The sequence below is a fragment of the Doryrhamphus excisus genome, chromosome 5 (assembly GCF_030265055.1).
Source record: "Doryrhamphus excisus isolate RoL2022-K1 chromosome 5, RoL_Dexc_1.0, whole genome shotgun sequence".
Taxonomy (NCBI): domain Eukaryota; kingdom Metazoa; phylum Chordata; class Actinopteri; order Syngnathiformes; family Syngnathidae; genus Doryrhamphus; species Doryrhamphus excisus.
The window spans coordinates 6,858,344-6,883,298 of NC_080470.1; the positions used below are offsets into that span (position 1 = coordinate 6,858,344).

Consider the following 24,955-nt stretch of genomic DNA (forward strand, 5'->3'; position numbering starts at 1 on the left):
ATTTGGAAGATGAACGAATGTGGTTGCAGTACTGTTTGGTACTAATAGGTTTACCAAGCCTGTGTACATTAATAAGTATGTATTTAAAGTGTTTGTCTGTTAATGGCAGCAAACACCCAAGACGGGGCCCCCCAACAGTGTGCAGTGGGATTGTGTGTAGCTGGGAAAGGTTTTGGATTCTGGCTTTGTTTGTCTCTGTGCGCTGACATCACTGTGCTGATGGCACCAAATCCCTGTTCTCCCGCACACAGCATTTTCTATACAAAACACCACCACGTGCACATTGTGCACACATACGTGCGCGGTACCGCTAATGCCAGCTTGGCCAAAAGGGAAAAAAAAAAAATCCCTGCTCCACACATATGCCGACACCAATTTATGCACCAGTGATCTACATAGGCAATGTAGGGTGCCTGTCAGGTTTGTGGCTTGAATTGGCCTCATGTCAATGGCAAATCTGCATTGAAAAAGATGTGTGGCATTGTCTTATGGCCTCATGCTGTGTTGTCATATCACTCACTGACATGATGCTAAACTGGTTTGTAGTAAGGAGAATATCAGTGTTTCTCTCAGCCATGACAGGATCAACCGTTAATGGCCCCCTAATGGTGGCCCTCTCAGGTTTTTGTGGCAGTACTAATATACAACAGTATTAGTAGTATACAATAGATATGTATATGTACAATACATGGATCATGCTGGGACAACCAGTGAATGGTGAAAAACTTATGCCCATAAAAATGTCAATACTGATGTGTCTAATTTACATTTATATCTACCCCTCCAAGAGAAGACATTATACATTACATATACAAAAGTTGTAATATATATATATATATATATATTTCCATGTGACATTTGTCATTTTATTGACTTCCAGCAGGCGGCACGGGGGTCGGGTGGTTAGCACGCAGAACTCACAGCTAGGAGACCAGGGTTCAATTCCACCCTCGGCCATCTCTGTGTGGAGTTTGCATGTTCTCCCCGTGCATGCGAGTGTTTTCTCTGGGTACTCCGGTTTCCTCCCACATTCCAAAAACATGCTAGGTTAATTGGCGACTCCAAATTGTCCATAGGTATGAATGTGAGTGTGAATGGTTGTTTGTCTATATGTGCTCTGTGATTGGCTGGCGACCAGTCCAGGGTGTACCCCGCCTCTCGCCCGAAGACAGCTGGGATAGGCTCTAGCACCCCCCCCGCGACCCTCGTGAGGAAAAGCGGTAGAAAATGAATGAATGAATGAATGAATGACTTCCAGCATTTACATCTTATAGATATTAATTACTTCAGTGCCCATCAGAGCTGCAGTATACCCATGCATGTCGGCCATTAAGCTAATTGTTGACCCACACACAGCTTATTTACTCATAAGCTCAGCTATTTGACCGTGTCTTTACATAGCCTGATTAAACATTAATCTGGTGCCTTTCTCTTCCCTCCAGTACCTTCTTTGGTATGTATGAAGCTCAGGACAGGGAGGACTCTGCACTAATCAGGCTGACAACACTTCCTCTGAAACTAAAAAGGAGGGCTAATGCTCTCTCATCACTCCATGTTACCACTTATTTGCTATTTACAAAAAAATGCCAAATTATTTTCCCTGCTTGAGTCATTGAAACATCGTAGAGGATCAAACCGAGGTTGTGGCATGAAAAGACGATCCAGCAAGTTCGGTTTATGAAGTTGAAAATGCAAAAAAAGTGCAAAAAACGAATTAAATGGATGAGTTGTTTTAAATATTGCCACCTAAAAGCATGTTTGAATGAGTTAGGCTAACCTTACTCCAGAAAATATTTTATTGGAACAAATGATGTGTTTGCTTGGCATCTCAATACCTTTATGCTCAAATAGTTGGAAAATCAACCACATGGGAGCTTGAACAAAGGACAACACTAGTGATTTCTGTGACATTATAATAGTAACAGTATATTTATCCTTTCATGATTATTTTCATTTTTATCTGAAGCAAGAATGACATTATTTATGTGTGATGGCGTGATGGTTTGACATATCCTTACAGACACATGACCACACATAGAAATACAATACTGTACCAAAGCAGTGCTTACGTGCTCAAATGGCCAACCACTCACTCCAGGGACCCGGGAAGTGGCTGGGCTAGACCCAGCACTCACAGATACTCAAAGTCAATCAGAGCTGATGATAGTGCAGACATACACACCACACATCCATCCTCTCTTCTCTCTATCTCTCTCTCTCTCTCAAACACACACACCGTTTTTAGTGTAGTAAACTGGACACCTATGAAGGCGCTCTCAAGAAGAAGAAGAAGAGAAATACATTTTTTTCGTGAATAGCTGTGTGTTTTAGGTTTGTGTGATGAGTGAGAATGTAAAAAAAATTGATGAATGAGGTGGCATAGGCGACGCAAATCACCTTCGCATTACGTCAAGTTGAGACTATAAGATGAAAAATGACCAAATCACAAAGTTAACATTCATTATTTTTGATTTTTTCATTATCAAATGAGTGTTTATACTTTGTTTTCAGTCAAATTTGCAATCATAGTTATAATAATTAATAATAATTGTAATAATTAATAGTCTTGTGGTTTCCTGCTACATACGGTTTGAACGTTGTGACTTCACTATCACAGTTTTTCAAAAATATATTCATAAATCATTCATAAAACTTTGTGGTTGAATACGGCCTATTATTGGTTTAAAAAATGCATATTTAAGCAAATTGTATTTTTGCCTAAATTAACTAAAATACAAATATAAGGTATTCAAAAAATGGATTTAAAATACATTGAAGATTTATTATAGTGTTCTACACTGGTCTTTAAGTGTCAGACACACAAGCACCAGACTTGTACGTAGGAAAAACAGGCTCCTATTGCATGTTTGAATTATCTCACAGCAGGCACAACAATACATTTTTAAAATCCCTAAGCAAAACACCGGCTACTGTTGTGGCCGTAACCTACGCCAAGATGAGCGTCAACTCTTAACCCTGACATCACTTCCTGCCGGCCACTCACTCACATTTGTAGTAACACACATGAGCCCAAATCTTATTTATGTCTTCAATGGCTTATTTGCTCTTATTATAATAAAGGCCATTCCATTCCATGATATCTATATTTAATACGAGTGTAAAGGTGACTGTCGGTGTGTTAGTTCATGCAGGGTTCTAATAATGTTAACTGTAATTCCGCTGTGTTTAGAATGTTGTAAAGATTTTTTAATACTCTAACTACAAAAATATTCAAAAATCGTACTTTGCTGAAATTCACTTAAACCTTTCTTTCCTGTTTCCACACTTACTAATACATAAACAAGTTTTAACAACTTTCTAATAAACTTTTAATGACCACTCAAAAGGTTCAGCTCATCAGCAAGTGCTACTTAAAACACACACATACACACACACACACACACACGGGGTCCTGTCAGGGCTAACTAAGTGAAGTGGCCGACAGGGCAGCATTTGGATTGGCTGGACAGAGGTTGCTGGGGGTTACGGGGGATTTGGTGGACCACCTGCTGTGTTCCAGCCACCAACTGACTGAAAACATTTACATCAGAAACCCCTCGCAATGGAGACAGGTGAAGAAATAGAAAAAATAACATTTGGCACAAGGGAGGAGAGAAGTTTCATTTTTGGGGAAAAATGTTACCAAGATGTCTTTACCGAACAACTCGGACAATCAAAGACCCACCTTTCCTTGTTGCTTAATAGTCATGTCGCTGAAGTCATGCTGACCTTTAAAAGTATTTATAGGTACAAGTGATGGCTTCACAGGAATTTAGCCATTTTCTACCTGCTATAAAACATAAAACAAATATTTGGGTTGAGGATGTCATTTATCTCACAAATATTAGTTGTGGAGGGTTTCCATCTTTACTTTGAGCATCCATAACTTAGTTTTGCAGCTTATTTAAACGTGTTTATTTACTCATTCTGACACATGTGCCACCAACATTTTAAATCTGTGCTCGACATCAACTAATTAGGTCTCCAAGTGAACTCCAATACCGGACATTTTGGAGTGGTTGTCATGTGACTAAGGCAGGATACGACCTCCTCAAATGGCAAACGGGCTTTTAGCCTTAAAGGTGCTATGGACGTGTAGTTGTCACAATTGCAAATAATATATAATACACCACTCAAATTCCACTGATTCAATTACTTACAATTAATATATGTTCATTTTTAAGTATATCTGAGGTATTATGCAGAAAAAGAGAATTAATTTACTACAGTATGAATGCCCATTGCAACAGATCTATATCTAAGACATTTATTTGTATTTTATGGGGGAAAAAAATCAAAATATGTTTTATGTGCTCCATTTGGTCTGTGTTATATTCTTCATCACTTTCTTTTAAGCAGACACGGGTCTGGGTTCTTGTTCATTAAATAATAACAAAACAATACTTTTAACTTGCACTATTACTATTACAGTAATCATCATTATATTCTATTAATTTCCCAAGACATCTAACATGATGTCTAATGCCTGTGAACAGTTACGGATTTATATTGAAAAAAGGGTTGGCTGTCACTGAGGTGTATACAGTATTGTTATTGATAGAAAAGTAGACAAAGATGAGTTCAAATGTCAGATGTCAGCTATAATCAGCTTAATTTCAGTTCCTGAAAAACTTAAGGTGTCACAAAAGTTTTAGATGCTGAGTTTGGCAGTGGCCCCTTCACCTCCTAAAAATATCCATTCAATCTCCTCGTGTATATGAGCCCGGCTCATAAAGAGTCCCCCACAGCACCCCTGCTCTGTGTGTGTGTGTGTGGGTGTGTGTGTGTGTTGCTGGGTTGGGGGGTTGTGCTGGGCAGGGGGGTACTCTGACCCGCAGACTGACCTCCTCAAACTTCAAACTAAATACTTCTGGCAGTTACCACGACGACAGAGCTCTCCAAGCTTTATCCTACTTACTGACATGAGACGAGGAGTGGGGAGAAGTAGGAAGATGAGGATGAGGAGGAGGGCAGCCGTGAGAGACCAAAGACAGAGGAGATGGAGAGCGAAAGGTGTGGACATGGAGGGAGAGACAGAGATATGGGTGGAGAGAGAGAGAGAGAAAGAGAGAGAGAGCGAGAGAGGAGGGGGGTCAGCAGCCACGCAGAAAGCGAGAGTTGCTGCTGTTGCATCTCTGTGTTTTTCATGAGTAGACAGTTTACTGGGAGATTATTCACAGTCTGGTATTTAGCATTATTAGGCCACTGCTCCCCACCCATCATCCGCAAAACATACTGGGGTCTTTTGTGTTTGTTTTTCTTTCTATTGTCAGTGTTTTCCCTTTGTTAAAGATGATGGACCAAAAATGTATTCCATTTGCTTTGAACTGTTCTATATAAATACACTTGACAGTGGGTCAGGTATAAAATGTGTTTTCCACATCCTCAAACAAAAAAAGACTTGACAAAATATGAGACAATTCAATTATCTCATTATAGAGCACACCATTACAGGGCAAGAGGGTCTAAAGTGTCATTTTTGCCCATTTGGAGACTATATGACATTTCTTATTGGTCCGTAGCACATTCAAAAAATACAATTAAACAAGAAAAAAAAAGTAAAAAAAATAGGTGCCTGTTACGTCCCAAAGATGTCAAGGGCAAAAATGGGACTTAACAAAACTGTAAAAAGAAAATACCGGGCAAGGAAAAGGTAGCACACAAGCAGTTCAACGTAAATCAAGTATTTAATTCCAGCAGCAACAGAAAACAATCTGGGTATGGAAACAAAAAGCAATCCTAAACACCAGGATGCAAAAGAAACTAGTGAAACAAAACAATAATTGACACAAAATGGCTGAGTACACAGCAACACTTCCAAGTGAGCAGCAGGAGAGCGAAAGAAAGAAAGAGCACTGCTTGCTGCCTGCCTTCCTATATGGAGGCTCTACCTGATTGGCAATCAGGCACACCTGGGATGCACCTTCCAGGTGTGTGTCACCACGCTGCAGAGTTGGGGGAGGGGGGAAGAAAAAAACACACACACACACACAAAGCATCCGACACACTATGGGACTTTCATTCATTCATTCATTTTCTACCGCTAATCCTGGAGCCTATCCCAGCTGTACACCCTGGACTGGTCGCCAGCCAAACACAGGGCACATATAGACAAACAACCATTCACACTCACATTCATACCTATGGACAATTTGGAGTCGCCAATTAACCTAGCATGTTTTTGGAATGTGGGAGGAAACCAGAGTACCCGGAGAAAACCCATGCATGCACGGGGAGAACATGCAAACTCCACACAGAGATGGCCGAGGGTGGACTATGGGACGTAACAGGCCTAATACGAAAAAGTTGGGACGGTTCCATATATATTCATCAAATATATACAGTATATTTGCATGTCTACATAGGTTGATTATGCCTTTTATATCAAAACTACCCTATGACCTTTCAATTTTTTAGTATGAAACCCTCAGTTTAGAACGTTTTGTTGGGTTTATTCAATTTTATACATAGTTTTTTATTGGCATCAGGGTGGTATTCAAACAACAACACCATGTGTTACATAAAACATATTGATTGTATATGCAAATATTTTACTGTGTTGATAGCCATGGGAAGACTTCAGTCAGGGAGATGTGATGGAAGGCGACTCAAAATCAATAGAACCCATGTTTGTGTCCCCCGGCTAGCCGTCACTGAGCAGCCAAAAGACTGAAGTGACTGATACATCACTGCTTTAATCTGTGCTCAACACACACCTGGCTCGTTCTCAAGGACACACTCTCTTACAGATAATGTTACTCCTCATGACCCTCACCACACTTATTATATTTATAGTTACTGTGGAACCTTGATTTTTGGGATTAATTCATTCCAAAGGTCCGACAAAAATCAAGGCAATTTTTCCAACAGGAAATTAATTTGTTCCAGACACCCAAAAATAACTTATCGAAAATAATAATAGTTTTACATACAGAACAAAACGCGTTCACAATATTTTTGCCATCATGGCAGACTATTTGGAGTCACACTTGCTAAAAAAAATAAAACAGAGTGCATTAGCAACACGCAGAGTGAGAGGTCTGTGGACCAGATTTCACAAAAGAAAACCGTACATGGCAATTTTTTAGTTTGTTACGTGCAATGAAAACCAATTTCGGTCAAACTTTTAGATGAAAACAGAGTAGTAGTAGTAGTAGTACTTTCAAATTAACGGGTACTAGCAGGAAGCCCGGTCCTTTTCGCTCATAACATACACTTTCTTAACGATATTCTCATTTTAAGTGTAGTTAACTTGGCGGGGCCAAGTTAACTACACTTAAACTGTTTTTAAAATGTAAAGAATTTTAAGAGAATAATGTAAATAAAAAAATAACAAGGGAATGTCCTGTCAGTAATATTTAGAAGCATCGGAGACAGGATTACTAAACAACAAATTTGAAAAATTTTTAATGCGGTTGGTTAATAATGATATTTTGCTTCCTATATTTTTTTTATATACTTCATGTCCTTCTTGACATATGTTGTACTGATCATTTTTTTGCATTAGAAATGAACAGTGTACTCCAGTGTGCTTCCTCCCGGGTCACAGTGGGGATGGAGGATGATGTTCATATTAAAGGGGCCCCTGTGAACATAAAGTGCAGGCTGTCATGGCTAACAGTCCTGAGCCCTCCCTGGGGGCTGCGTCGCCGCCCGTTCGAGCTCCGCCAGTTGGTAAATCGGTAAATGATCTTGGCTGTCATTTAATCAATATGAACAGGCAGCAGCTGTCACACATCATTGTCTCCCCTGGGGGTCATTGTCAACACAAGATGAAAAAATGTGTGTGTGTGCCAAAGTGTGTCTGCTCTCATGTAGTATTTCATGCGTTTGTCATTAGCTGTTATTGAAACAAGCAGATGGACTTCCTGTAGCCTTGGATGGAAGCTACATCATTTATCAGATGAATAATGGCATTTGCAAACGCACAAGAAAATTACCGTATTTTCTGGACTATAAGTTGCTCCGGAGTATAAGTCGTACAAGGCCAAAAATGCGTAATTAGATAGAAAAAAAACATACATAAGTCGTACTGGAGTATAAGCCGCACTTTTTGCGGATTACAGACATTACGTCATCTTGGAAGGCAAGTTCTAATATTAATAAAAGAATAGTGAACAAAAAGGTGTCCAGTGTTTATGTAACATAACGGTTTTAAGTCGTTTGTTTTCTTCATGGCAGTCAGAGTAGCCTCCGCTTTACGCCAGTCCCTAACAAGTTCTCACTTACTTAAACTTTCTCTCTGCTGCTCGATTACTGTTTTCAGATGCTAATTTCACTACTTGCAGCTTGCAGTCTGCAGATCAGTGGTCTAAGCTAAAGTCGACTGTTTAAATATTGAATTGTTGAGTTAGTAGTAGGAGTTATCGGTGAAAAAGTCTAGAGTGCCCTCTTGTGGCTGTCTGTGAAATTTTATATATATTTTATATATATTCGCTCTGGAGTATAAGTCGCAGGAACAGCCAACCTATTTAAAAAAAGTGTGACTTATAGTCCGGAAAATATGGTAATTACTACAATTCTTTCATCATCTTTCATCTTTCAGGCAACGACATTTCGTTGGCAATTTCACTATGTTTTTGTGCAATGACAATAAAGGGAGTCTATCTATCTATCTATCATTTCAAATCATCCCGCGAGCAGTAGAATGGCAACCCCTAGAGCACAGACCTCAACGAAGGACAATAATTTGGAAGAACAACAACTTGTACAACTTGACATCCGCCTCTTGAATTGTGTCATGACTCAGATTGATGTAAATAAATATTAGGGCCACTCAAAAATGGAAAAAAAAAACCTCAATACTGTAAAAGTAAGTTAATTGAATTACAATAATAATAATAATAAAGTAAGCAATTAATTTGCAATGATTTTTATTAATATAATCTAACATTGGTTCCGATTTTATTCAAGGTCAATATTTGGCTCATGTAAACGATACCATGCAAAAAACTGTAACTTTATCCTGATTAAAAAAGGAGAACCCATGTGACTGGATACATTTATTCCATATATAAACAAATCCAAAGATAAATTATAAATACTATATAAATATTACTTCCATGACCACCAGCAAATGGTGAAAATCCGCAAATAATTGAGACGCCGATAAAAATGTACTTTGATGTTGACGTCCTCCTTCAATTTAGAGTGACTGATTATCCAGAACCCCCGAAGCTAACAAGCTAAATGCACAATCTAGGTTTAAGCCCGAAATATGCTTCACACACTTAAACGTAAATACATGCTCACCACTAACGAATGATAATGTAAGATGATTGATAAACAGACACAACCAGAGTCACATTGTAGAAGTTGAGCGGATTCTAAGTTATTGTCATTAATGCTTTCCATACAGTTCGAAGAAACCTGAAATGTACTCTTTATAAATTATTAATTAAAAATTAAAAATCCACAAATCTGGGCGACTGGGAATGCTGAATCGCGAATGTGTGTCGATCCCGTGTATATGATTACACTTGTTTGATGACTTAAACAGCACTGTTTGTCTCATCAGTCTGGATTGGTCTGTCGGGATGCTGACATCAGGGTTTCACGCTGCCGATTGGAACACCGATTATCAGTGATTGAAATCGGCCAAATTTTTGTAAGGAACCATAAAAACTTAATTTAGACAAACATATTTGACTTGTGAAACTTGGGGTTGTGACAACTTCTTTAAGGAGACTTCTTTAAGGATGTAAGGATGTACACTAGTGGAGCCTCCCGACTGTCACACAGATACAGGGTCAAGCAAAATGATCTGACACATTTGTAGGTTAAATAAAAGGCAAATAAAGTCAAGAAACAAAAAAGTGTTTTTATTTTTGCCATTTTGGCCATGCCATTTTGCTTTGTTTCTTTATAATGCCATTGTTTTTTGTTTCTTTTTCAGTTGCTGCCATAAATTGGACTGGTGAGCATCACGCTTTCATTGTGGAAACGTTTAACAAACAAATCTGTAACTGCAACACAACGAGCGTTCCGTTTGCACTTCAATCTTGGTAGACATGATCCCGTACCAGCTCGAAACACCATCTTGTTATGGGTTACCGACTTCAGAGCTAATGTATCTGCATTGAAACCTTGCACCACCAGAACTGATTTAATTTGTAAAAAATAATGAAACAGAATAGCATTATATGTACATTTCGAAAATAAAAAACACTTTTTTGTTTCTTTACTTTATTTGCCTTTTATTTAACCTACAAATGTGTCAGATCATTTTGCCGACCCTGTACAAGTCCATGCAACGTTTTGGCTGCGTTTGCTGCCGTTTGACTGATGATCACACCGTGAGCCTCCAAAACTCACCATACTCTGTCAAGTGTTTGTTCTTGGTGCATTAAATTAAAGCGTATTACTGTGCTCCCACCGCATTGCATGTGTGGGCAGGCCTGCGCAGTGCGAAGGGAACGCGCAGAGGACAAGACGTTAGGGCATGACACTGCAATGCATGCAGGGATCGCCTGATCGTCTGATCGTCTGATCGTGATCAGTGGCAATCAGAGCATCACTCGTCTTAATTTTTATTTCACAAAGCAACTGTTGCTCCAAATGTATGAGTCTGTGTTCATCCTCGTCCTTTTCTGACTCTGAGAGATGGCAAAGCCGGCAAAGGTTCCAGGATGTTAAACGACTGGGGGGTATTCCTCTCGTCTTTCTTCCTTTCCTTTCTTTCTTCCCTCCCTCCTGTGTCCAGACGTGAGATAGTGAAATCTCATCCAGCCACTCTGCCACCAGTGATAGCCAGCAGGGAGGGACATGTCATTTCACTTGTGTCCCGTGTGTGTGCATGCGTGCGTGTGTATGTGTATGTGTGTGTGTGTCCCTTGCTGTGCAACACACAATGACGAGAGCAGAGGGAGGAGGCAGGTGATAGGTGGGGGGGGGGGGTGACAGGGCTCTGATCTCTCAGATAGGGAGATAGCCACCTGATTCAAATGGCTCGCTTGTTCCCAGCAGTCACTTGATCGGCGTGTGAACTGACTCCTCTCTTATTTACAATCAGATGCTACTACTGACCTGCCCAACTCAGCCAGTCCAGAACCCCAGCTCACTCTCTCTGTCCTATATTTACCACGTCCCTCTCCCACACAGACATACAGATGGGTGAAGGAAAAGCCATGAAGGACACTTGCATGCTAGAGTTAGTTCTGCAAGGAGTAATCTAACCTTTGGAGCTACTTAAGGACATCTTTATCACTTTAATGCGTAGAATTAATGAAAGCAAATTTAATCTGTGACACAGTATGCAACGCAGTGGGTATATACTGTATGTACCGGTAGTTCTATCACGTCTACTTAAATGTTTTGATACACTGCAAGTATTGTATGGCCAAGCTCACCTGGTATGAAAATATGTTTGAATTTATTGGACATCTACAGACTTAATAGTACATGCAGGAGAATAAGTAATTGCATTTTATTTAAAATTCTAAATCATAAAGTGGAGCTATTGACTTTTTACTGCACAATAATCATTTGCAGTGTCTATGTGGTGACGACAGAATATACAAGTATCCTCAGTCTCAAGGCAGAGCTAACGGTAAGGCCATTCTATTTAATCAGAAAGATAAAAATATTCCTTTTCTAAAGGCTAAAATGCATACACAAATATAAAGTGGAGGAAATAATTACTTAGCCTGCTGATTTTGTATATTTCTCACCTTTTCAAAAAGACAGAATATCAACAAAACAATCAAGAAAGAACATGAAACAAAGGTTTTAAATTTGGACTTGACTGAATAATAAAAAGACATATTGTGGCAATCAATATAACAGTCTGACTCACAGTGTCATCTTTGATAGAAGGCTAAAATCCTCACACAGCAACTTAACACTCAACGTCACCAATACAAAGTCTTAAGAGCACATGCTCACACTTGTGTGTAACATTTTATTTTGCCATTCAACAACATTAGATAATATTGTGTTTGTACTGTTTTGGGGTCAAGACAGACTCAAACTGTTCTCAAATTTGACAGGAAACGTGGTTGACTTAAAGGGTAAGTATAACCATTTTTTTTTTTTTTAGATAGAGGTCCTCACTGTTTGAGGAGACACGTTCAGTCTATACTGCATCTGCCTGGCTGCCAGTCTGTAACTGTCCTGTCTGATTATCTCACCCAGTTGGCCCCAAGGGGACACCCATACTGAAAGAGGCCAGTCTTCCATTCAACAACAGCTTCTGTCAGAGAATCAGAGAGAGACCTCAGAGTCACCAGTTCTATATAGCCTGATAGCGACTGATGCAATCAATAGAAATCTACACTGCAGTCAACACATTCAACTGGAAATATTTTTTGGGGGGATTTTAAAGTAAAATGAAAAAAATGTGCTCTTCATAGAAATGTCTAATGATTGAACCAATGAGTGTCCACACAGATTGGCATAAGTTAGTTCTTGGTAAGACCCATGAACTTGGGAGTTGGCTTGAAAAAAGATCCTGTTTTCACAAGAACTCAGTAGAGTGTACGAATGGGTCCTCCGTCTTGATGACACGCTTGTACAGAGACGGGTGCAGGTTTATTACAATAAACTTTGACAGTGATCAGACCAAACCAGGATGGCAAACAGATATTTTACATATGAAATTGATGGCTACAGCAGTGTATAGAAACGTGACAATTTAAATGCATAACAAAAGGGCCCACAAAAATTCCCGCTCCCCATCCTTTCCTCTCTCCTCCTTCCTCCCCTGCGCAAGCAAGTGTGCCCCATTCATTGCTTCCTCGTATGTGAGCGTACACACCTACCTGTGCCCGCGCCCCTCCAGACCCCACAGATACCAAATACCGTGCTCTCCACCAAATCTCCTACAATGCTAGTGTGGCTTTAATGCCTGAAAATTAATGATTAAATATGAGGCCTTTTTATTATCCATTCCAAGTGTATAACTGCATTTAAATTATTTTTTAAAGGTTTAATGGCGTGACTTTTATGAGTGATATGAGTATTTATGTGAAAAACCTATGTTATCGGAAGAGGGAAAAAAATTTGATTATTTAGCCATTATGCAGACTACAATGGGAGTAAAGCAGCAGACAGGTCGTATGCATTAACCCCTGAAAGCGATACAGCATTTTCACATGCAGGAATGTAACATTTCTTATAACAAAAGGGTGTACACCTGCACCTGAAGAGTCTACATCCATCAGCTTGTGTTTTTTAATGAAACCCGTAACACAAATTGTGTTGTTAACTAATGTTTTGAGAACATATTAATTAAGTTAGAGATACTTGTATCTAATGTACAGATCCTTGAAGACACAGAAACACATTTATTTGCTTTCCCTGTCCTCCTTTCTGTTTGTGTGTGTTCTGCTACAAATTTGTAACTGTAACTTTATGTATGTATGGATTTTTACCTAAGTGACGCAGGGGCATGTTGTCACAGTATATTTTCACTGTGATGTGCTGTGTTTTCGTTTCATCGCACAGTGAGTATGTCGTTGTTTGATAACCACCTATATCAAATTTTTTTAACCCAATGTGGCCCATGAGTCAAAAATTTCACCCACCCCGTATCACGCCAATTTGCTTACGATATGGGTTATGATAATGTTGAACATTGGATTGGTTTTTGCATCTTTAATGTACAAAATGAACAAAAGTGAACCTGAAATTATAATAATAAATACAAAATATTGTCAATTAAAACTATTGTAAAAAAATATACTTCAACATTAAAAATATCATAATTAAAAAAAATGTATTCAATTTTATCCAGATTTTTTGTAATGGTGACTCATCCATCCTCAGTGGTGCTTCCTTTCCCAACTAAAATATTTCAGCCCCTGTTTTGTCAACATACAATTCTGGATGTGTCATATTAGAAATTAGGACAACCCTTGTTGCCCTGCTCTTCGTTTAATGTGCGAGTGGAGTTGTTGGTCAACAGTTGGGTTGGGGGACTTAGGAGAGGGAGGAGGACTTGGAACAATGGACGGTGCTGTTGTAAGCTGGAGTCGGTGGAGAGAGAGCGAGAGAGTAAGATAGAGAGAGAGAGAGACAGAGTCAGGCTGATGACAGAGTGAAAGAGGTTAGTGTCTATGCTGGGAATTGAGACCAGAGAAGGGGGGAGGAGGATGGGGTGTTCCTGTGTCTGTTGGCTTGTTAATGATGATTCAGTTCCATCAGCTCAACAGCCTTCTATCAAAGAATCTATGAATGCCTACAAACAACGTCCAGCATGGCCGGGGCCTTCAAAAAAAAACTTTAAAATAGCAGCTGTTAAACGTGATTAAAATCACCGCAATATCAACAAAATGTTTCAGAAAGTTGTATACAGTTTTACACACTGATATGGTATAAATAATCACCTCTTTCTGTCTCTGTAGCTCCCCATCCTGGTAGAAACTCCTTAAGCCGCTCATCAGATTCATGTTATGCTATAAAATCGTTCTTTGTTTAAAAAAACAACATGGAAATGGTCTTATTTTTTTACCCAACAAAATTAGACCATGAGTGCTTTATTTTCCTTGCAGCCTAGCAACTCCTCTGCCCCCCCTCCTCCTCTCCCAAAACCTCCCCAGGCCTGATGAGGAGGGGCAATCACCACCACAGCTACCAAATTTCCGGACAACAAAAGAGCAGCAGACCATGCAGCACTTTCACTTGTAGCTGCTCCCGTGCAGTCACCTGTTGCCTCATGCTGCTTGCAGCTGCTCAACAGTTTCCTCACACTGAGATGATCATGTCTGTTGCCTACGAGCATTTTGGTTTCATTCAGAAATGATTCATTTGGATATATGATGTGATTTCTGCCGTAACTGTGGTGAGAAGCAGTTGCGCCAAAGGCTGTTCCCTGTATCTTTCTCCGCTGACTGTATATAGCAGGGCGTAAAGCTTCTTAATTTGAGCTGCATTGTGCTGTTTGCATCAGCAGTCAGCACAGCCAGCCAAGCGTTTGACCTTATTCAAATAATAAAGAGATGCTGATCAATGTTGGGAGAAGAGACCAATTAGAGGGCTTTTTATAGTGTTATTATGGATGTATTAGGTCACATTTGTTTTACAGTTTCACATTTTTTAAACAAATGTGATAAAGTGATAATTTTTTTTAATGATTTGTCAGCTTTTTTTCCGCATGTTGACAATTATTGTTCATAATTAAACGGTGATCTTTGAAAATGCATCAAATGAGATGGAGTTGCCACGGTAATGTAGCATTTAAATAATGATCTCATCTGATTTATTAGTGCCAAAGTTATTTTTAGTGCTGGTTTCAGAACAGAGTAACCGCAGAGCAGGATTGCCCTAGACAACAGGCCTTATATTGTTGTTGGTGGGCTCTTCTCACAAATCCTCCTCCCCACAACACCCTCAGGGGCCTGCCCCCCACCCCCTTCCTGCACTTTCTCCTAGCCTATATGCTAATCTCATGAAGAAGCAAAATAGGAATATGTTATCAGAGGCGTGAAAACCAAGGTTCTGTGTTTTCTACACTCTTATGACTACAACTTGAATGGCATATTCCAACATAAAATCCATTAAAAGTTATAACTTCACTCATAATGACTGTAATGCATAGATCTGCCAAAGAAGTGCAACCTAAGTGAATTTGTCAAACACCCCCCTATCCCACCCCCATGCTGTCCTTTAAAGAGTAGTATGACAAAAATGTAGCGGTTTGTTGTGGCTGTAGTCTGGAGCGGCGATTCGCTATGAACCGTGCATGCCATTAATGATGGAGCTTTATGAAGCTGTCAGCATCAATGAGCAGGGATGATAAACGGAACTTGCTGGTGACGTGATGGTGGGGGTGTGTGGGGCGCACAGAGGCCTCGAGCCACCTAGAACACAGGCCTGATGGCATGCTGGTGTGTTAGTGTGTGGTCCTATTCACTGGGACTGTGCCTGTGTGTGTGTGCGTGTGTGAGTGTGCGTGAGTGTGTGTGTTCGCCAATGCAAGTGCAGGTGCAGGGAAAAGAAGCAGGCGGTGCTCTCTCTCCCTTTCTCTTACACATACACACAGACACCCACACGACAGCTCTCTGGTCTGACACTTTAGCTATTCAAGCCCTCTTGCAGAAGTAAAGATGGCTGATATCCTGCAAGGTTGTGGGTTGCACAACATGACACAAAGTAGGAATAACATCAGCCCTCTATGAATAATGACTGGGGAGAGAATGTGGAGAATTAAAACTGTATGTTTTAAGTTATATTTTTATGTTTGATTTAGTAAGGTACTTTTTATTTGGACTTTAGGGTGGGGTGACAGAGGGGTGTCACAATTTCACCAAATTGTTTTAGGACACATGACAACATGAACCTACAATAACCTGAGGTTTTAACCAGGTTTCATGGAGGTGGTATTGATAAAAGCCCCTTTGAAAGCTAGCCAGGAGAAACATTGGATAACCACACACCATGGCGGGTTATCATTTGTAACATCTGGGTTTTTTTTCCATCCCGAGGCAAAAAAGGCAGAGGCGCGCGCTTACCACCTGTTGCAGTCCAAATATCCTCCAGCGTCACCGCCACACGCTGCACGCGAGCCCCGGAAGTGGTCAGACCTGGTCGGGTGCTGGAAACAGAAGAAGACCAATACACACCAATATGCGCATTCAAGAAGACAAATAATGTTAGCAATTTTATAAACAATTTTAAAAAATATATTTTTTAATCATGGTGCTTTCATTGTTTGGATTTAGAGCAAAGGGCGATATTTTACATTTGGAGAGCACGACTAATTGCTGGCTAATTTTAAAGCGTTTTACATATTTTACTCAAAAACATGGTTTGTGAAACGAAAGCGATTTGTATGTATGTATACCGTATATGTACTTAGAGAAACCTCTTCATTATTGGACCTTATAATCTCAAAATTGAGATAAACGTGAGAGTCTGTTGGAATGACACAAATTAAGCAACATTTTTAAAAATCGTATTCTTGCTTTGTAACACTTCACCATTTTTTTCACCGCATCAAAGAATAAAAAATAATATATTCTGTCCTCGGGGCCTCAAAAGGCAGGATAGGCAGGGGTGTTCGTACAAAGAGAGAGAAAAAAGGCGACAACCAGAGACTTTCTCGTACATTCTTTATGACACAAATTCTTTATCCTCGGTGTTCTCGGTTATTAGAAATAATTGATCGTCTTGGATCAATAAATAATGAAGGGACCAACGATCCCTTGACCTCTTGTAGGCCCGGCTGGGAGACAGACACACATAGGGGGCCTCTTCAAATATTCATCTGCCGGTTAATGTGAGCTGCGCTCCCCCGGGACACAGCCTACAAAACACAACGGCCCCTAATCTTAATCTACCTCGCTGTGCCCGCGCTCGCATACACACACACACGCACGCACACACGCACACACGCACGAAGGCACCAGACCAGATTTAAAACCGTTAGTAATTCAAAGCGAGCTGTTAGCTCATTTTAGGGATTATTTTTTTTCCCCGAGATGAGAGCGCTGGCTGGCTGGCTCAAAGACGCGTTTGGGAAGGTTTTATGGAAGAGGTTTGATTGAACATTGTATTAAAAATACACAGGCTGGATGATATTATTCTATATATAAATATATATAATTATTTTAGAAAGAGGATAGAAAACGTGACAGTATATTCACCAAGAAAGTATTGTTTCATTTCGTTACAATTTTGAGCGTTATCCCTTACAAACTAATTGTGCAATGCAAATTCGAATTGTGCAAATGAGCTAAAAAAAAAACCCTTCCCAAGCTTTTTAACCGGTCCTCAGCTTGAATTGAACTCCTGAAATTTAAAACAAACAAACTTTTGCCTGATATTCCAATTTGATAATGACTTGCATTGTTTTAAAGCACTGAAATGAAAATAAAATGTAAATAGTAAGTCAATAAATGTGAATTATTTTGTTGTTAATTGTATGTGTCATGACATAACTTGTTTCCAGGTGTCATTCCAGTGATTTTCTTTTTTTTCTTTTTCTTTCTTTTTTTTTTTTTTTACAAAAGGAGCCATATGTACCTGCAGGTCTTGGGTATTTTGGTGGATTTATCTTCCCAACAAACTTGATGGGGTTGTGAAGGGGCGAGCATCCACAGTCACTAGAAAATAAAAACGTGGTTAACCCACGAAGCACAAAAGCAAGCAACTATTTTGAATTTTAAATGGACACTGAGCCCCACCAGGAGTGGTTGTAAACGCTCCAAATCCATTCAAAATGCAGAGAATGGGTCTTGTATAGAATAAAACATTAACATTCAGCCCTTAAATAAAGGTGACAACTCAACATGTGATCACACACACATACACACACACAATGGAAACACATAAATAAAATCAAAACTCAAAACATTTCAAGTATCCAAATTTCCAAAATTTATTCTTTTCAAACTGCATATTGGAAAAAAAATATACTCAGTTGAAATTGTAGCTGTTATAAGGATGGTATTAGTTTCAGTATATACATAGTGGTTGGCTTCTGCGTACAGGCCACTGTGTTTTTTGTGTTTTTTTTTAAATACAACTACAGGAATGAATTCTGAGATAAAAACATAAAATATCACAGTAAATATACAGAAATTGTACAAATCAAATAGAAAATAAAGAGCACAAGCGTCATACCTCAAACAGATGAGAAGTGGGAGACGGGAATATAAATTAACCTTGAAGATGTATGAGCAGGGGGGAAATTAAAACCTTTTAGTAATATTGACCTTAATTTAAAAGAAAAAAAAACAGTATTACCTGTTTCGTTTCATGTCCCTTTTCTTTCCAAAGTATGCAGTAAAAACGAGCATAACTGATCGCTCCAATAGTTCTGCATCATTCTTATATTTTCTGCAAAGCTGGCTTAGTTATTTATATATATTTATATATATAAAAGAAGGAGAAAAAAACGATGCAACCTCTTGCCGTTTAACAATTTCATCTGATTGTAATGTTTCTTTGATAAATACTGTACAAAATGTGATTGCAATAATAAAACATTTGATTGCGACTCCCAGTTTCTCGTCTTCCAAACTTCATCCAGCAGTGAAGAGGGCATCTCCCACACCGTTCCTCTACAGCTTCCTTAAAGAAATGAAAGGGAAAAATTTGTCCTTTTCCTGGTGACTTTTATACAACTTTTCCCACCCCATTTTTTTCTGTACAAAAATAGTCCAACGTTAAGTAGTCCACAGTTTGTTTTTATATAAAAGTTCATTTCCTTTTCTTTGTCATATGTCTTACATGTGTGTTAATGGCAGCGTGCCGTTGATCGTCGTCCCGGGCACGGTGCTCTGGTAGTGGCCGGACATGTGTAGTCTGGTCTGGGCCGTCTGCTCGCTGACCTCCGCCCCTGGCAGGTACATGCTGATCATGTCCCTCAGATCCCCGCTTTGGCACCCGGGGGCGGCCCGGTGGGAGGACGAGGTGACGATAGGCGGACTGGAGCTGCTGGACTCGGATTTGACCACCGATGAGGGCCCCATGGAGCCCAGGGCGGTCATGCCCGGTGTGGTCTGCTGGGAATAGGACATGGAGTAGGTCGGAGAGCCGTTCATGTAGCTCTGGGAGCTGGTCATGGTGTTGTACTGCAGGGCGCTCATGTCGTAGCGGTGCATGGACTGCATCTGGCTGGGGTTGTGCGCATTCAGTCCGGGGTGCTGGTAGCTCAGCTGGTCCTGCATCATGCCGTACCCCCCGTTGGTCCAGCCGTTCATGTGAGCGGCGTAACTGTCCATGCGCTGGTTCACCCCGCCGCCCAGCCCGGCCCCGACACCAACACCGACCCCGGTGCCCATCCCGTTCCCACCAGGGGCCAGCAGCCCACCCGGCAAGGTGTACTTGTCCTTTTTCATGAGGGTCTTGGTCTTCCGCCGGGGCCGGTACTTGTAGTCAGGATGCTCCTTCATGTGCAGGGCCCGCAGCCTCTTCGCCTCATCGATGAAAGGTCTCTTCTCGCTCTCCGACAGAAGTTTCCACTCGGCGCCGAGTCTCTTGCTTATCTCCGAGTTGTGCATTTTGGGGTTCTCCTGCGCCATCTTCCTCCTCTGCCCCCGGGACCACACCATGAAGGCGTTCATGGGTCTCTTGACCCGCTCCGGACTGTTTTTCTGGTTGGCGCCGGTTCCGGACGTGTTGGTGTTGCCCGTGCCCCCCGTGTTGGTTTGGGGGGCTGGGGGCTTCAGTTCTGTCTCCATCATGTTATACATCAGGAACAGCTTTGTCGGTGCGCGCTCCCAAAGCAGGTGAAATCGAACACACACACAAAGTCCAACAGGACAAGGCTAGGTGAAGATCTGCCAAAAAAAGTTACCTGTCGATTCTCTCTGTAACTTTTTCTCTGGCCCCCCCTCAAAAAAAACAACAAGCCGAGCCTCCACACACACACGCACACACAAACACACACTCGTCCCCTCTCTCTCTCTCTCCCGCTCGGTGAGTGTGTGTTCGACAGCCACACACGGAGCGCCTTCTCCCAAAAAAGGTCCCCGCTAAGCTGTGTCCACAAAACTTCTTCTCTCGACGCAAAAAAGCATCAACAAACTCGACTTTTTCTTCCCTGTACGCCCGAGCCCTGACAAGTCCAGATAGTTTTGGAACAAGTTAATAGACAACCATTCAAGTGACGCGGCTGTCAGCAAATAAATGGCCTCGACCTGGCCAATCACAGCCGGCTGGCTCCCCTGACACACCAATGGGAGGCTCTAATTAGCATAAAGGGGCGTGGTTTGTTGTGCCCTGAGAAACGCACTCACCCTGAATCTGCCTGGATGAGTCAATGCAAAGTACATATTTAGTATTTCATATGCAATAATAACACATACATGTCAATACTTTCCTAGCATCATGCAGGTAATGCTGTGAAGCGTTGCGTTTGCTTGACTATAACGATATTTTCGTTTTATAATTTAAAAAGAAATGTAAAAAAGTTAGCGATTAATTAAAAATATGAAATTGGCAAACGAATACAACTTAAATATATATTTTAACACACATACTTCTTTCAATAAATCAAACTACCCTGTGAGTCACATGAGAAATGAATAGTGTCACTAGGCCCTGAATGTAAAGGTATAATTGTTATTCCAAGTACCAGTAGTTCAATATCAAAACGTCACTAATGCCCCCACTTACGACCCCAATAACATAACAACACTTAAGTAAACTTTGTTAGTTAACTCAAAGCATTGAATTGCTGTGTGAATGTGTGCGGGGTGGGGGTAGGGGGGGGGTTGCTTGTTGCTTTTTAGCGTTGAAAAGAGTAAAAGGTAATCCAAGATGTTTTCCCATGCAGCCCCTTTTGTTTAGTGAAGTTGAATGCCGACACACAGAAGGCAGACGGGCTCATCTCAGCACAAATAAGCGCGTTTTGTGTGGGATGTTGTCGCTACATCTGTCCGAACAAAGACACAACTCCACTCCACTTCCACTGCCACAGTGCTGCTGTTGTTGGGGGGGGGGGGGGGGGGGGGGGTGCTTTGCTGGGGTGCTGCTGCACACTGCATGCAGACGATTTACAAGTGGACGAGGAATAAAAGTGAGGAATATTTTAAGGTAAAGAGTGTTTGGAGTTAAAGGCAAAGCTCAGCCAATCAGCCAATTAACGATGAAAAGCAACTTCTCTTCATGTTTTCAATAAAACGAAACCGAAAACCAGATATCAAGACACGAGGCCAGCCTCACACACACTTTAATTTAAATAATTCAAGCATATTGCTTTATTTTTTGTACAAACTTTCTGTACAGCCTCAGCTGGTGACACTTTTGAATCTCCAGTCTGAGTGCATATGGCGTCTTGCTGCGTGGCAACAATGCCGTCTACTGGCCACAGGAAGAACTACAAACAAAGTTGTATTGCGTTTAGCTACAAAAAGTGTTCAGTTTGTGTCCACGGGGGTTAATTAATGAATGGAACACGTTAAGTGAAACAAAATGAAATAACAAAAATGTACATGAATTATTGTATCAGTCATAGACACGAAGAAGAGATGATATGAAATGAATTTTGCTTTAATTGGGAGTTGAGGTCCAACAAACAAGACTCCATAGCTAATACATACACCTGGATTAATTAAATTAAAAGGAGTGCCTGTAGATCAAATCGTAATTGGGCGTGAATAGATCAAGCCTCGTTATTTTGTTTTAGCCATTTGATATTAAACGGAAGAGCAAGGCCCCAGTGTGCTCATTATGGCAACCTTACATAAGACGCTTCTTGCTCTTAATGGGCTGCGAGAGGCGACACATGCAGCTCGCAGTATTATAATGCAAGGTTGAAATGGGCCGCTCGGCTGCTATCTGCATATCTGCATGCTGTCTGAGTGTGTTCCCCGCTACCTCTAATCTGCTTATGATAATAAAGGAACAGCGGGGACCTGCGGCTCCCTGAAAGCGGGCCCCAGCCAGGCCGGGAATGGCCCTGCATCCACAATCATCGTGAATTAAAGCAGTTGTTTGACAAAAAAAAAAAAAAAGAAAAGAAAGAAAAAGCAAGCACTGCGGCTCCCTTGGAGTATTTGTAAAAGCCCCTATGTTGGAATGGGTGCAATAATGCAGCACGCCGTGACATGTAAAATGTTAGTTTGTGGTTGCACACACTACTCATAAGACATGCACACTTTTTGCATAAAAATCATTTTTTCACAATTAAGAAATGTATTTTATTATGATATCACAAGTGTATTAATATGTTTAAATGACTAGGTTAAGTTCAAGTGCAATCATAAATGATATGTTTTTGCCACTAGGGGCCGTACCAGGGACTGGAGACGCAGTCAAAACATCACCGCGCCTGCTTCAACAATATTTTGGAGAATCAATTCCCATTTAAAGAAGAGCCACTAAATTGCACTGACATTTATATCAAGATGAATTTTTACTGCGTCTCTAATTAGTTGAGAATTAGTTCAATGAAATAAAGTGTTTTCTTAATGTAACGTAATTGCATTATTGCACAATAGCATGTAAAAAAGTGACAGTAAATTAAAAAGTAATTATAATTTTATATGGGAAAAAAGTCAAAAACACGTAATGTTTAAATAACATGATAATAACTAATATTATTTAGAAAAAAATGAATGATAAAACGTATGAAAATAACATATTTCAGTATTTAATGTATACGGCAGCATACAAAATATAACCAAGTGTTGCTATTATTATTACTGTTATTAATAAATATGAATATTATTATTATTATCAGTAGTATTAGTACGTTTTAGACGGTCTGTCAAGCTTTACGGCCAAAGCCATGTCATTCCAGTACAACACACCCACCGCTGTCTCACACGCACACACATGCACGCACACAAACTAACCCACGGAAAGGCTTCTCGCTCCAACTTACTGGCACTTTGGGAGTGTTGCGTCTTCCTCTCGTCGTGATTGGCAGGGGAAAAAAAAGTTGCCTTTTCCTTCAACCACCGTCAAACCTTCTCCAGCAGTACACCGGCCACGAAGGCTCTACATGTCCGCTGCAGAGCTCCGGTCGCCCGTCGTCACATGTCCAAGTGAGCGGCACCCTCCGCGTGTTTTACCCCGACAAGTCCGAAGGGTTTCGATCCGACCACCGGCGCGCTGAATCCGGGCTTGTATCATCGTGGAGCCCGTCGTCAGTGTGGAGCTTCAACGTCTGCTCTCGGCTCGCCCTGCAACAAGAAAAGCCGTTTATGGCGACGCACAATGTGAAAAGGGGCCGATTTAAAAAGGAGAAGAATGCAAGCAAGAACAACAAAAGTCAGTTATAGCAAAGTCTATGCCTCTCCTCTCCTATCTTCCACCCCCTAGCTTAGCCCACATAATGAGCAGGAAAAAGCTTTATATTTTGTTCACTGGGTATTCACAGATAATTTGAAGCCATTGTTTCTGCCACAGATGGTTCTTTTTAATACAATAACGGTGCTCTTTGTGAATAGCGAGCCCACAATAAAAATCTAAAGCGTCCTCCTGAATAACCATTTTGTTCTCCCTTGTATAGGCCGAACAAAAGCAGCAGTGAGGTAATGGCCTGCCTTATTGAAAGCTCCAGAAAGGGGATTTGATAAAGATTCTTTGCACTCCTTTTTCCTTTTGCAGTACATGGCAATGCCAAAGAGAAAGTGACACTGCATGAAAAGGAAAAAACATGTTGGAAAGTGTTGGTTGCCTCAGTTTTATAATAATAATAATTATTATTATTATCAATAATAATAGTTAATGAATGCAAAAGTCAAAGGTGAGAGGTTGCATTCAGGCTGCAGCCAAGCACATCCCGTGGAAGCGTCTCATAGATTTTACAATGGAGCTTAAATCCAGAATACATTATTCTACAAAGGTCTGCCGTGGATTTGATACAATTTCCAGTCAAGTTGCAATTGATAGAATTAAACAGTCAGGGTGCATACACTTGAAAGCTCCGGTTTTTAATCCAACCTATTTAACTTCAATCCCCTCATCACATATCACATGCACTGTGAAATGTCATGGATGCTCGTATGCTAATAGGGTGGGGATATGGGAAGGGGGCACCATGAAACCCAACATAAGTTGCTGAGGTTGAGATGTGAGCCTGCAGGTATGCAGTCACGGACAAGCGACCTCAATCTGTCCACGGTTCATGTCATTTGTAATTAACTCATGGCTAATCAATAAAGCGTTTAACAGAAGCCACAATGGGCACACAGGGGATGATCCCAGGCCAAACATATTGGATGTCAACAATCATCACAAGGTGAGAACTCCCTGTCTATCAAAGGGGCCATAGGTGTGTATGTTTGTGTGTGTGCAACCTTTCACTTGTGAGGTTCTCAGTATACCATCCGCATCCATGACACCCCATTGTGGTCCAAGACAATCAAAGTTGCTTAAATACATTAACGATTGACTTCTAATAATCTCATCACAACTTCTAATATTGGAGACATTTGCAAATGGAAATATAGCACAATAAGTCCAAGGCCAATTGGTACAAAATGTATATTCATGAGGGTTTTTTCAGTATTTATTACTGCATAATGTCTGAAGTGGTATGAAGAAATTAGCAAGAAACTGC

General features: G+C 40.6%; 1 protein-coding gene and 1 long non-coding RNA gene across 3 annotated transcripts in view; both read right to left on the minus strand.

Annotated features, from left to right (window-relative positions):
• Nucleotides 1–24,955, minus strand: part of LOC131129406 (uncharacterized) — a 146,238-nt gene that overhangs the window by 19,065 nt on the left and 102,218 nt on the right. For both annotated transcript variants that reach the window (XR_009129837.1, XR_009129836.1), the window contains 3 exons: nucleotides 23,273–23,573; nucleotides 17,962–18,041; nucleotides 16,449–16,531 (listed from right to left, as the gene is read on the minus strand). This is a non-coding gene — a long non-coding RNA (uncharacterized LOC131129406). The remainder of the gene's footprint in view (nucleotides 1–16,448; nucleotides 16,532–17,961; nucleotides 18,042–23,272; nucleotides 23,574–24,955) is intronic.
• On the minus strand, nucleotides 18,050–21,343 carry sox2 (SRY-box transcription factor 2). The gene is made up of 2 exons (XM_058072953.1): nucleotides 19,171–21,343; nucleotides 18,050–19,011 (listed from the first exon to the last, which is right to left on the minus strand). The coding sequence occupies exons 1-2, from the start codon at nucleotides 20,133–20,135 to the stop codon at nucleotides 19,002–19,004; spliced, it is 975 nt and encodes a 324-aa protein (XP_057928936.1). The 5' UTR covers nucleotides 20,136–21,343; the 3' UTR covers nucleotides 18,050–19,001.